Source organism: Scyliorhinus torazame, chromosome 17 (genome assembly GCF_047496885.1).
Source record: "Scyliorhinus torazame isolate Kashiwa2021f chromosome 17, sScyTor2.1, whole genome shotgun sequence".
Taxonomy (NCBI): domain Eukaryota; kingdom Metazoa; phylum Chordata; class Chondrichthyes; order Carcharhiniformes; family Scyliorhinidae; genus Scyliorhinus; species Scyliorhinus torazame.
Genome location: NC_092723.1, coordinates 174,315,241 through 174,328,799, shown reverse-complemented (window position 1 = coordinate 174,328,799; position 13,559 = coordinate 174,315,241). Strand labels below are relative to the sequence as shown.

General features: G+C 41.1%; 1 protein-coding gene across 4 annotated transcripts in view; it reads right to left on the bottom strand.

The window, feature by feature from the left end:
- Positions 1-2,837: 2,837 nt before the first annotated feature.
- zc3h7a (zinc finger CCCH-type containing 7A) overlaps positions 2,838-13,559 on the bottom strand; it is a 105,138-nt gene continuing 94,416 nt past the window's right edge. For all 4 annotated transcript variants that reach the window (XM_072481694.1, XM_072481697.1, XM_072481695.1 and 1 more), the window contains exons 18-23: positions 10,551-10,684; positions 9,063-9,168; positions 8,872-8,980; positions 7,471-7,598; positions 4,621-4,784; positions 2,838-3,889 (exon numbers count right to left, since the gene is read on the bottom strand). In XM_072481694.1, coding sequence (XP_072337795.1) covers positions 3,700-3,889; positions 4,621-4,784; positions 7,471-7,598; positions 8,872-8,980; positions 9,063-9,168; positions 10,551-10,684 — 831 coding nt within the window. In that variant the 3' untranslated portion in view covers positions 2,838-3,699. The remainder of the gene's footprint in view (positions 3,890-4,620; positions 4,785-7,470; positions 7,599-8,871; positions 8,981-9,062; positions 9,169-10,550; positions 10,685-13,559) is intronic.

Genomic DNA, 13,559 nt, shown 5'->3' with positions numbered 1-13,559 from the left:
CGCCCGATCGTCTGATTGCAGCACCATGAGGAAAATGAACAACGCAAGAACTTTCTCTGTAACCCTCGATAGCATGGTACCTGCAATACCTGGTCCTACCATGAAAAGGCGACAGTAATACTGGCCATCACCCCGCCGACTCTTTTTTTTTTTAAACAGGGGTGAATGTGGTAATACCAGGTATTGCTGTACCAGAGAGGAATAACCATTGGCTAGACTGCGGGGTCTATCATTGGGCAATGTACATATACCCCACCTCTCAGGGCGGGGCTAAGAACCAATGCTGTCCCAGCAGCCTTCACTTCTGTAACTTCGCTGCTGGGTACAGTTCTATCTGATTAAAGCTGAATCGATACGACTCCACATGGACTCAAGCGTATTGATTGCGTATCACACGCACTCAGGGTAAAAGTTTTGAGGAACAGCAGGAATTTTGACCAATTCAGTGCCTTGGCGTCCCAAGTTTGTTGCCTTAGCAACATAACAGTGCGTTGCCACCGGCAGGCAGCATGGTCAATGGAAACTGCAAAATTGGTTATTGTTTGGCGCTTGATGGCCGGTGTAGACACAATGGGCCATAGGACCTGTTTCTGTGCTGTAAAACTCTTTGACTACAAGCTTTTTTTTGGAAACTCATGATTCTACTGCCATCAATCTCAAAAGCTTTCCCCGGGATCGCCAGATCCAACCTGCTGAGCTGAGGTGAATCAAATTTTCCCCACTGGTTAAGTCATCTGTTTTGCACAGGAGCAAGCTAGCTTATTTTGTAAAGCTTTGGAGAATAGCAGCGGCCTTTTCTGGTTTGACAATATTTTTCTGTCGATGACTGATTGCTCTGGTTCTTCAAACTTTGTTCCATCACCGAAAAGGTTGAGACAAGCAGTAAAAGAAAGGAAAACAAGGGTTAAAGCCAACTTTGTACAAGATAAAACAGGCCAGATAGATTGAAACAGTCGAAAGACCAAAATAGCAGTTATTGGACAAGTGCAACGTACTAGGGAATTCTTTCGGGTTAATATTGCAACGATAAGAGCTACTGCTGGCAGTTGAGAAACTTTCTGAAAGATTTGCATTTTTATATAGCCTTGCAGTCAATGAAGTGCTGTCAGTGTTATAATCTCGGACTTTGTTACCACAAATGCATGTTTCACCATTAGTTGAAAACATATAAAAATTCTCCCTCCGTGTGTCTGAAATATTGTACTCGGGGGGTGGCACAGTGGTTAGCACTGCTGCCTCACGGCGCCGAGGACTCGGGTACTATCCCGGCCCCGGGTCGCTGTCCGTGGAGTTTGCATTCGCCCCGTGTCTGCGTGGGTTTGATGTGCAGCGTAGGTGGATTGGTCATGTTAAATTGGCCCTTAATTGGAAAACAAAATGGGCACTTTAAATTTTTTTTTTTTTAATTTTTGGTTACTGTGAAATTCCCCGAGTCGCTACACTCCGGCGCCTGTTCAGGTACACAGAGGGAGAATTCAGAATGTCCAATTCACCTAACAAGCCCGTCTTTCGGGAGGAAACCCACGGGGAGAACATGCAGACTCTGCACAGACGGTGACCCAAGCCGGAACCTGGTGCTGTGAAGCAATAATGCTAACCACTGTGCTACCATGCTGCCCACAACTTACTAAGATGCAAATATTGCAAAATACACTAAGACTATTATTCTATCTACAGAGCTTCTGAAAACATGACTACTCTCTATCCTGCCTAATCACCTACTCCCAGAATCAAGGATATCACGTGATTCACGTGTATGCTCTTGATCACCATCTAGTGGTTGGAAGCATTCACATTAAATTGTTAACCCTTCATTTACCATGCTATATACATATTGTCACACCTGTGACAATACAGTTCAAGTGTCAAATTAAGTGGGTTTACATCTTTCTTTCTTGCCGAATCGACTGCTCTAATGGGAAAACCAATCATGGCAACATGGAACTAAAACAGCTGATGCACTATTCTGGTTAACATGCCACACAAAGGATTAAAAAAACGGCTTTAATATAATGTTTTGAGACTTATCCATGTGATGCCATGCTAAAGTCATCCTTGAATATTTCTTGTGAGCTGCAAATTCATGCCATTACATTGCAGCACTCCAACACCAGGTGGCACCATGATCTCCCAGATTAATTCCCCTCAGTGCCACAAGAGAATACTGCTCCTTCAGAAACCACTGGTTCTGGCAGTCTCCCCAGTTTCAGCCCCTCCCTCCCCCAAACCTGCCTGTCAGTCTTCAACATCACAAGCCTCTTCCTTTTGGCCTATCGCTCCCAGGTTTCTGACATTCACCTTGCCCTTCTGCCCCGTTCTCAGCAAATTAAAAGCACAATACTCGATGGGGTGAGGAGGCGCTGGAAAAAAAAAATGGTGCGAGGGGAGATAGACTAAACTGGGGGCGAAAAAAGGACAAACAGAAAAAAAAAAATAGTACCGAGAGAACAAGGAAACAATAGAAACCCAGAAGAAAAGCAGAGACAGGCAAAAAGAAGCAGGGTGATAGATCACAATGCGTTTTGGACTATGCTCTGAACAACTCGATTAAGAAGTTTTCCAACACCAGGTTAAAGTCCAACAGGTTTGTTTCGAATCACTACCTTTCGGAGCACAGCTCCTTCCTCAGGTGAGTCACCTGATGAAGGAGCTGCACTCCGAAAGCTAGTGATTTGAAACAAAGCTGTTGGACTTTTAACCTGGTGTTGTAAGACTTCTTACTGTGCTCACCCCAGTCCAACGCCAGCATCGCCACATCATGGCTCTATCAAGGTTTACGGAAATTAAAATGGACATTACAATTCAAGTGACAGTATAAAATGCACTCCAACAATGTATAATGTAAACATTTTCATATCCTTTATTGACAAGATTGGTCCATATAATTTTTGCCAAATGGCAATTCATGTGATTTTGTTTAAAGGAAATCAACAATTAAATAGCAAGCAAATAGCAAAAACATAATATTTTAAAATCTTGTAATGAAATTATTTTATGCAGTTCTTTGAACACCTGCTTCCCAGTTACCAACAAAGGAGCACATAATTAAACACCGATAAAATTTATATCCATTCATCCTGTATACTGATGAATGATTTTGTTTAAAAACTATTACTTAGGAGAAAAAAAGTTATCAAAAAAAGCATCCTAGTGCTCTAACAAATTCAACGCTGGCAACTCACCTGAACAGTTTAAAAACCACTCAAATGGATTTGCCACATTACTGATCCCTATTCCTCTGCTGTTCCTGACTTTAGATACTCAAAAGGCCGACGAATTCTGTATCCTTTAAATCTCACATTTATAGAAATCCAAAGTTTTTCCCCCATGTCTCAAGTAACTCAAATATTCTCCATAATCTCATAGGAACATATCACAAAAAATATTCAAGTCCTTGCGCTTTAATATATCCTATGATTTTTAAGTTGCACATCATCTTGAAGCAAGGCTGCAACTTTCAGCACCAACACTGGTTGGCTGCAGCCTGCTGTTACACCAAAGTGCAGAGAATACTGCCACGCTCCTGCCTCTACTATACGCCACGCTCACAAGACCATAGTAGTTATTACTGTAGGAAAGTAAAGCAGGAGAACAATTCAAAGAATTACTGCTTATACGCCTTTTAGTTTTTGGGTTCAATTGAGAGACTGTCAATTTCTACCAGTAACACATTTCTGAAAATATACCATGGTTATTATATTAATTTAAGTCTTTAATCAAAAAATCAAATTTTCCAAAATCGTCATCATCCGGAGCAATCAAATGGTCTTTTTTGGCTTTGGCTAGTTTCTGTCTTAGAACTTCTCTTCGATCCATCCATTCTTGCAATTCTGCTTCACTATGAGCAAAGTGGCAATTCTCGTCATCTGCACAGGTACCTGTCTCATGCCTGCAATAAACAGAAAGTCATTTATATTCCAATTGGTATGTTATTTTCAAAACGCATTGCAAGGTTACAGCCGCAATAACATTTTCAAATTAAGACCAAGCGGGAGAATTCTCCTAATGCACTGTGGTGATCGAACTCAACGAATGAGGCTATGATAGGGATAGATTAACTGAACGGGAGTCAGTCCCTTTGGGCATCTGAGGAACAATAAATGGACACAGTATTATAGAATCACGATAGAATCTATAAACCAATGTTGCCTTTTCCATTTTAACATTTTATCTCAATTCTAATGTACTTTCATAATTCTGTAAGGCAATGATTAGCCACCATTTGGAGGAAGTCATTGCGGAATAAATCGTTTAACTGTAAGAGTATCTTACAGTTAAAACTGACAGAACTAAAAAGTGACTCTGCCTTAGCTGGCAGGTTGAAAAATGAAAATCGCAAGGAATTAAGAGGGATTTGAACGTGCCCTTTAATATCATAAAGCACAACTGAGTGGTTTCTACTGTGCCTGGTCCATGTAAACAACATCAACCAAAAAGACTCCCAGAGTGGATGCACCACTACTTATGAGATTAAGCACAAGTTATTGCTACCCGTCACTATAAAGGCACTAAAGGTTCCGACACAGTTCTAACTTACCTGAATATGGTAAACAAATTCCTTATTTCAAAATGAAATCAGATTATTTTGGTTGCCAAAGCATGAATTAAATGGATCCTTACATTTTACAAACACTGAACTGTCCTGTTGGAAAACGATGTTGCCAGCAGTTTTGGTCATCCTCGCAGCTAAAAACTTTTTCCTTGTGTTTCTCGGAGGTTATGTGCTGTTGCCACTGCTTCTCGCTGTTACAGTTCTTCCCGCACAGCCAACAATGATAGCCGGTCTTCAAAGGAAAGATAATAGTGATTTCCTTTAAAAGCATTCCAACAATGAAGAAAACATCACATTTGGATGTGGAGGGGAAAGCGATTAAGAATATGCAAAAGAGAACGTATTTGCTAGGGTGATAGGAGGAATAGAAATCAAAACAAATGATTTTTAAAGTCCAATTAATGATTTCCTGGGTAGAGTCCTGAAGCCTGAATGGAACCTGCTAACAACTGTAGCAGAACAGAAGCAATAGATCTCTGAATCTTATTATATCTATTGGAAAGATAGCAAATGCTAGAAGTACCAAAATCAGTCAGCATCTGAAAGATGAAGAAATCCTGTTCATTATGAGAATCTGATCTGTATAAAGTGCTATTCGCATAAGAAAATAGCAAAAGTAACTCCCCTATTGGAAATGGGGGGCGGAAGAGACAGAAACTATAGGCCAATTAACTTAGCATCCGTCATAGGGAAAATAGAAGTTATTATTAAAGTTATAGCAGGGCCCTTCGATAAATGCAAGGTAATCAGGCAGAATCAACATGGTTTTGAGAATGGAGAATCACGTTTAACAAATTTACTGGCGTTCTTTGATACAGTAACATGTGGTGTCGATAAAGGGGAGCCCGTGGATGCAGTACTTTCCAGCAGGCATTTGGTAATGTGCCTTGAAGGTTATGGTGTAGAGTGTAACATGTTGGCATAGATAGAAGATTGACAAATAGGTATAAATGGGTCTTTCCCAGGTTGGTAGAATGTGACAAGTGGTCGGCCAGCCCACAGTGCTGGGGCCCGCAGTGCCGGGGCGGTGGAAGGTGCAGTGGTATTGTCATTGGGCTAGCAATCCAGACACCCAGGGCAAGATCTGGGGACCCGGGTTCAAATCCCACCATGGCAAAGGGTGAAATGTGAATTCAATAAAAATCTAAAAGTCTAATGGATGACCATGAAACCATTGTCGTAAAAACCCATGTGGTTCACTAATGTCCTTTAGGGAAGGAAATCTGCCGTCCTTACCTGGTCTGGCCTACATGTGACTCCAGATCCACAGCAATGTGATTGACTCTCAAATGCCCTCTGAAATGGAGGGCAGTTAGGGATGGGCCCAGCCAGCAACACCCACATCCCGTTAATGAATTTTTATCAACTTTTTACAATTTACAGAAATAATCTGGATGAAGGGACCAAAGATATGGTTGCTAAATTTGCTAATGTCACCCAGGTAGATAGGAAGGTACGTTGTGACGAAGATGCAAGGAGGCTAGAAAAATATACAGATAGGTTAAGTGAGTAATGATCTGGCAAATGGAGTATAATGTAGAAAAATGTAAAAATATCCATTTTGCCAGGAAGAATAAAAAAGCTAATTATCTAAATGGTGAGAGATTACAAAGCTCTGGGGTGCAGAGGGATCTGGGTGTCCTAGTACATGGATCACAAAAGTTAGTATGCAGGAACAGCAAGTAACTAGGAAAGCAAATAGAATGTTATCAATTATTGGAAGAGAAATTGGAATACAGAAGTAGAGGGGTTATGCTTCAGTTACACAGGGTACATCCGGAGTACCATGTACATATTGGTCTCTCATTTAAGGACGATTGTAAATGCGTTGGAAGCAGTTGGGAAGATTTACCAGACTAATAACAGGAATGGGATTATTCTCTTTTGAGGAAAGGTGGGACAGGCTAGGCTTGTATCCGCTGGAGTTTAGAAGAGTAAGAGGCGACTCGATCAAAACACAAGATCCCGAGAGTCTCGACAGGATGGATGTGGAAAGGACGTTCCCTCTTGTGGGAGAAACTCAAACTTGGGGGGGGGGGGGGCAGTGTTTAAAAATAAGGGGTCACCCATTGAAGACAGAGATGAGGAGATTTTTTTTCTCTGCGGTTAGTGAGTTTTTGAAACTCTCTTCCTCAATGGTTGGTGGAACCAGAGCGATTGAATATTTTGAAGGCAGAGCTAAAGATTCGCAAGGGGGTGAACAGGTCAACAGGGGCAGGTGGGAATATAGAACTCGGATTACAATCAGTTCAGCCATGATCTTAGTGTATGGTGGAGCAAGCTCAGGGGGTCAGGTTGGCTACTCCTGCTCTAGCCACCTTGTCTACCATCTCAGGCTTGGTGTGGGTGGGCTGACCTACTGCCCCACTTAAGCAGGCAAGCAATGTCCCTTTCGTCACTCCTGGCCTGTACAAACCTTCATCAAAGGCAGCCTCAGCAGGTTTATAACTTTGTGCTCATTTTTCACTGCAACAAACAGGGAGATTATGTAACCAACCAGAGCCACTTTCAGAAACACTCCCAAAGTAAGCCATTCCATAACAGAGAAGAGCCATTAATGTTTCCTTCGAGGTACGTCACAAGCAGCTGTATAAAAGGATTGATTTCAGGGTTTCTTTATTAGTTGGGTATAATGTAGTTTGCCTCTACTCCCTGCCAAGAATTAGCGACAGCTTTATGATAACTATTTTCTTTAGTTTCTGATGAGAACAGAAAAACTGGAATGTCAACTAAATACGATCTGTTAATCATAGTTTATAGAAAGCTAAAGCATTTCCTTTATAAGTTTTTCCCACTTGCAATCAGTTATTCATTAATTCTGGGATCAGTAGCAGTGAAATGTAATATCCTTAAAGAGCAATTCGGGGCATAAACAGTAGAGTGATTGATCTACTGGCACTTGCAATTTAATCACTTACCCCAAGCTCAGCATAGTCAGTTGGCATGTGGATTTGTTTGTCGTTTTCCTTTGGTGCATTAGTCGCTTCCTCTTTCTCTGGCTCCTGGTTCTTCAACCACAAATCATACAGTTGTTCCATGTCTAGAACTGGGAATGTTTAATTTAAAACGGTACAGTGAAAAAGGAACTCAAGACACGCTAAAGATAAACAATGATAAGCATCAATATCCAAAGCTGTTTCAGACTGGAAGATCGATCACTATATGACATGGTGGCGTAATTCTTTCATTTAAATCATGCACTGCTCAGCATTTTAAATGAGAACAATCCTTCTGTGCAAGACTCTCCACTGTAGAAACCTGTTCAATACAAGCATTATGCAGGAAATCGAGTACAAGTCTGTCAACCATAAGAAAGATATTTGTGGATCGGAGCTATATTTCTCACCTTACTTTTTAAAACTTTCAATTTTTGTCCACAAAGAATATATCATAGATTATCATAGAATTTACAGTGCAGAAGGAGGCCATTCGGCCCATCGAGTCTGCACCGGCTCTTGGAAAGAGCACCCTATCCAATGTCAACACCTCCACCCTATCCCCATAACCCAGTAACCCCACCCAACACTAAGGGCAATTTTGGACACTAAGGGCAATTTTGGACACTAAGGGCAATTTAGCATGGCCAATCCACCTAACCTGCACGTCTTTGGACTGTGGGAGGAAACCGGAGCACCCGGAGGAAACCCACGCACACACGGGGAGGATGTGCAGACTCCGCACAGACAGTGACCCAAGCCGGAATCGAACCTGGGACCCTGGAGCTGTGATGCAATTATGCTACCCACAATGCTACCGTGCTGCCCTAATATATTAGGTTGCAATAAAGTATTATTGTTAAAAATAGTGCCACTATGAGTAGAGTAGGAGGGATAAATAGGCGGATAGTGTCTATGGGAGAGGAGCGGGTATGTGCATTATGGTATGGTTGAAGTGTTGGTTTTCCGTTGATGTTTGCATATTTCTGTAATCTGTAACTGTTTACAATGTCAAAAAATACCTCAATAAAATTGTTTGTCAAAAAAAAAAGTGCCACTATTAATGATTAGCACAATTAATGGCCTCCAGCCACTTGCATCATCGCTGCAGAGCAACACTGCCTTGTGTACTTAGGAAGTTGTAATAAGGGGCCTTTTGTTGCATGTTTATGGTGATATTCAAAGGAAATAAGAAGATAATTAGATTCCCAAATGAAAACAAGGGCTTTGTTTCAACAGCAATTGCGGAACTATACTGTTTAAGAATCGAGGATTGTTCTTGTGACGAACAACCAATGACTTCAAATTCAACTCAAAAAACTACAGGTTACGAAGTATTTTTACAGTTTAAATCAAAACAATAAAGCTTCAATTAGTACTCACTGTTACTGTCTTTCATAGAGGTCCACATATCTTTTTCCTCAATACTGTGGGCAAATGAGCAGTTCCCAATGTACGTACATTTCTTGCCTTTCGCTATATGCATGCACAACTGAAAGAGAGTCACAAAAGGAAGCTTAATTTGGAACACATTTATACAAAGATATTTAAAATAAATTATTCAAAAGACTTACATCAAATTGTTGTGGAATTGGTTTCTTTGATGGCAGAGGACGTATGGTTGTCCATTTCTTACGCTCATTGGACATCACTAACAGCACACGACGTTCTTTGGTCCAACTTTCAACGTTTAAAAGAATGTTACATTTTAGACACAGGATGATATTACAAGCGATCTCAAGGTTTGCTTTCCAGTAGCATTTGTCCATTGCGATAACAATGTTTACACAAGGACTAGAAAAAACAGGTGATGATAATAAGTGACATCTTCATAGGTAAATGTTAAAAACTTTGGTGTGTTCCAGTAGTTTGCTACGATATTGAGGTAATTTGTGGATAAAATGCGAATCATGGGTTTGGGTTCAAAGGGACAACTCATCACACTGTTTAGCGCAAAAATGCAATGGCCCCAAAACTGCTGTCAACATAGTGGCTGGACTAATAACTCAAAATAACCGCAAGACTATTTGAGCTCATCAATACTTAGGTGCAAATAGTTCGGCAACTTCAGCTGAGGGCAGCTACATGATTTAAGTGTGGAAATCAAAAAGTTACTGTGGAGCTATGACGTTCTGCTGCTAGTTTCACGAAAAAAACATTTTGCTGTCTGCCCCCCAACTCCAATGCATTGAGCACCATGAAGATCCTACACTTACATGCTGGATACAAGTAAATTTGCCACCAGGTAGTTACGTCTTTTCAAGTTCAACAACCCTTTTAATGACGAGTGTTAATTCCTGCCAGACAACCTACGGCACTGAAAATTAACTATTGCAAAAGTGTTGGAATCCAGATTTGAACTGTTCAGTTTTTGTTATACAATTGTTTTACTTTCTCTTTCAGTCTCTTCTCTCTCTCCTCAATCCAATCTTTTCCTTCCCCTTATTGTGTGTGTGTGTCTGATTTTAACACGGAATTCACCATTTTAACCTACACATGCTTATTACACGGGTTATTTTCAGAATCCTTCAATCTGATTGGTTGAGGGGGATCACAGTATCTTGCCCTGTTCGCCCAGAGGGCAGCGCATCTCTTCCATTGATAACTTTCAGCAACTCTCAGCACAAAATATTGCTGACATTACACAGGCACAGCACGTCCTAACTAAAGGTGGGTGCCATTCATTAGCCCAAAATTTATTCTGGTAGGGAAATGCATCACTGTGCCTCTCTTTGTAAACAGCAGAATAACAGTGGGCAAGCTAAAATCTCAAGGTTTTCCATCCTCAAGTTATGAACGTCGCGAAAACGGTTTATAGTAGCTCATAAAACACTGATAGTTAATCCATTATACAACTAATCCCTAGATTAACTGTTCACAGCTTCTTACAGAAGCACGTTATGTACTATTAGAAATGGAGGAATCAATATAAGCAATCAACAGCAATAAGCCGATTGTTAAGAGTTATCAGCGGTGCAAGATTGCAATTACTCAACAGTATTTGTTCAGGAACACGTATTGTTTGACCGAGTTACAATAGTGCTGATGATTTAACTACTTACGGATGTCTTGCTTTAGCACTGCAGTATTTTCGGTTCCTGTCTGATTCACTGACTTGCCCATTCCTCCAACACTGTCCACACACGAACTTCAGCTTCAAGTTGAGGTTTCTAGATTTCGTCATGCCTAGAGGCATCTTGAAAAGAGAAACTAGCTAATAAAGGACCATTCATCTCAACCCAGACAGTGCAGTCTAATAATAATCTTTATTCGTGTCACAAGTAGGCTTACATCAACACTGCAATGAAGTTACTGTGAAAGTCTCTTAGTCGGCACATTCCGCCGCCTGTCCGGTTACACAGTGGGAGAATTCAGAATGTCCAATTCACCTAACAGCACATCTTTCGGGAGTTGTGGGAGGACCGGGAGAAAACCCACGCAGACGGGGGAAGAATGTGCAGACTCCGCACAGGCAGTGACCCAAGCCAGGAATCGAACCTGGGACCCTGGCGCTGTGAAGCAACAGTGCTAACCGCTTAATATTCCCTTCTATTACCTCTTAACTGGTGTGACCAGAACTCCTATAAAGCTGTGAAAAGCTGAATTTTGAATTGCAGTATGATCCTGCACGAGAGCTATACTAGCCCAATATACTTGAAAAATATCACTGTAATGGTTCTCTTATTGAGAAAGTGATTAGGACAAATGAAACAGTAAGCGTACTAAAACAGTGGCACAGAGTGGAGTCAGTCACAGTAGTCCCATTTCCCATTCAGTTCCTAATCTTGGATGTGCTGCTATGGCAATACATCTTCCCGCTGCGGGAAGGAATCAATCTTTGGCAGGCACTGCTGGTTGTAGTATACACATTGGTAAAAGTCGATCAACAGGTAAGCTAAGTTTAGATACCAGTTTAGAAGAGATCTAGACCAAGCAATACCTGTGCAAGGATTAGAATAGGATTTTATATCCTCCAAACCACCTGCCAGAACATGCTATGTGGCTATGGGTAAGCAGTTGATCCATGGTTGAGCAGTACGGCATAAAAAAATAAAAGACTGTTGTTAAGACATTAGAAAAGTATTAGAAGAAAAATATTAGACTACCATAAAGGAAATGGGGTCAGAAATCTTGAATGTGGGATAGCAAAATGTGATGGAATGCTGACTCCATTTCAGCACAGCACCATGGTGAAATTTCGGCATTCCATTTTCACTTATTGCGGTGGGTTTCAGTAGTTATAAACAGACTACAGTTGGGATTTTTAAACTGTTCCCTATTCTCAAAGAGCTTGGTTTCAAATTACATTAGTGCCTGAATTCCAAGAGTAAGAGTACAACTTCAATTCTTGCTTTCTTGTAAACTTTATGATGCAATTTGAAAAGAATTTACATCCCTGACATTTGTTGGGTTAGCTCCAGCCCCACATTTTACTACCAAATTGTGTCACGATTATCACTAACAGAACGCTCCTAATGCATCGCCTCGGAGGTGTACAGTGCTGTGGCTTCTGTTCAGCGATCACTTCAGGAGCTGGAGGCTGGTAGACTGTTTCCAGCTTTCCTGGCCAGCAAAGAGACTATCACCTCGTCTGAGAAAGCTTTTTTCGATCCATCTCTCCTCCATCTCCTGTATTTCCCAGATGATCAGAAGTTTGCCATTTACATCCCTTTGTTTCTGCCAATGTTTGTCCCCATTGTGCTGTCCCTGTTGAAGACTGGCAAGGACCTTAAATGGCAAAAGAAGGTGGATTGAGAAGAAGGTGCACTGATTCTGAGGAACTAATGGCTCCTCATGGACACAGGACATCCCAATTATTAAAGAATATTGAAAGATAGGGATCAAAGGGTTGTAAATGTTTTAGCTTTTGTTCAGTTTAATTTATTGGGAGAAGTTGTCCTCTTTCCTGAATGCAATGGAATCGTGATGTGATGGAGTTCCATGGATGCTTACAGTCCTCTAACCTCACTGTGCTACTGGTTAGCATGGTTGCTTCACAGCTCCAGGGTCTCGGGTTTGATTCCCAGCTTGTCACTGTCTGTGCGGAGTCTGCACGTTCTCCCCGTGTGTGCGTGGGTTTCCTCCGGGTGCTCCTGTTTCCTCCCAAAGCCCAATGATGTGCAGGTTAGGTGGATTGGCTATGCCAAATTGCCCTTAGTGTCCAAAAATGGTTTGGTGGGGTTACGGGGTTAGGGTGGAGGTGTGGGGAAAAGATGAGGTATGGGCATGGGTGGGGTCCTCTTTCCAAGGGCCGGTGCAGACTCGATGGGCCGAAATGGCCTCCTTCTGCACTGTAAATTCTGTATTCTTAATACCCACCAAGTGATTTGACAGCATGAATGCCACATAGAAACAACTGACACTAGTATATTATTGCAGTGCAAAAATATACCAAGCCCGATACTGGAACGAGTATTTGAATGCTGCCTGCTTCCAGAACGCTCATGTGATGAATGTAGGAAATTGCTATTTGTTGCAATAATGTCATTAAAACTCTGGTTTAAGATACATCCAAGCAGTATGTCTGCTAAAGCTGTGATTAAAGGGTCATTATAAATGAGATAATCATTGATTTTTAACCATTTGCTTGTTTACAGATAGATGGCTAATGGAACATTTGATTTTAGGAGATCCCTGGGGTCGAGATAATTTATGAGGGATGGTGCTTAGTCCTGGATAAACAGGTCATGGAATTGGATTGTTGACTTTATTTATTAGTGGTCTTTGACCTATAGTGTTTGCTTAATTGGAATATATATATTATATGTAGTTGCTTGTGTAGGAAGTAAGTTAAAGGTTTTTCTTTTATTTAATAACTGTTTGAATGGTTAATTGTAAAGCTGTTACTTTGTTGCTAACAAAGTTTAAACTAAAGTTTGGTTTAATATAAAAAGATACCGATTGGTCAATATTATCACTCTGTGGCAAAGTATCCTTTCCTCACAGTTTCACAAATTGCAAATTGTTGGGTTTCTCATCCAGGATCCTAACACCAGTATGCAGCTGGAATTTCAGAAGTTCAAGATCTCCAACAATGTAAACAGTAACGGGAATTCGTATGTCAGACTGAC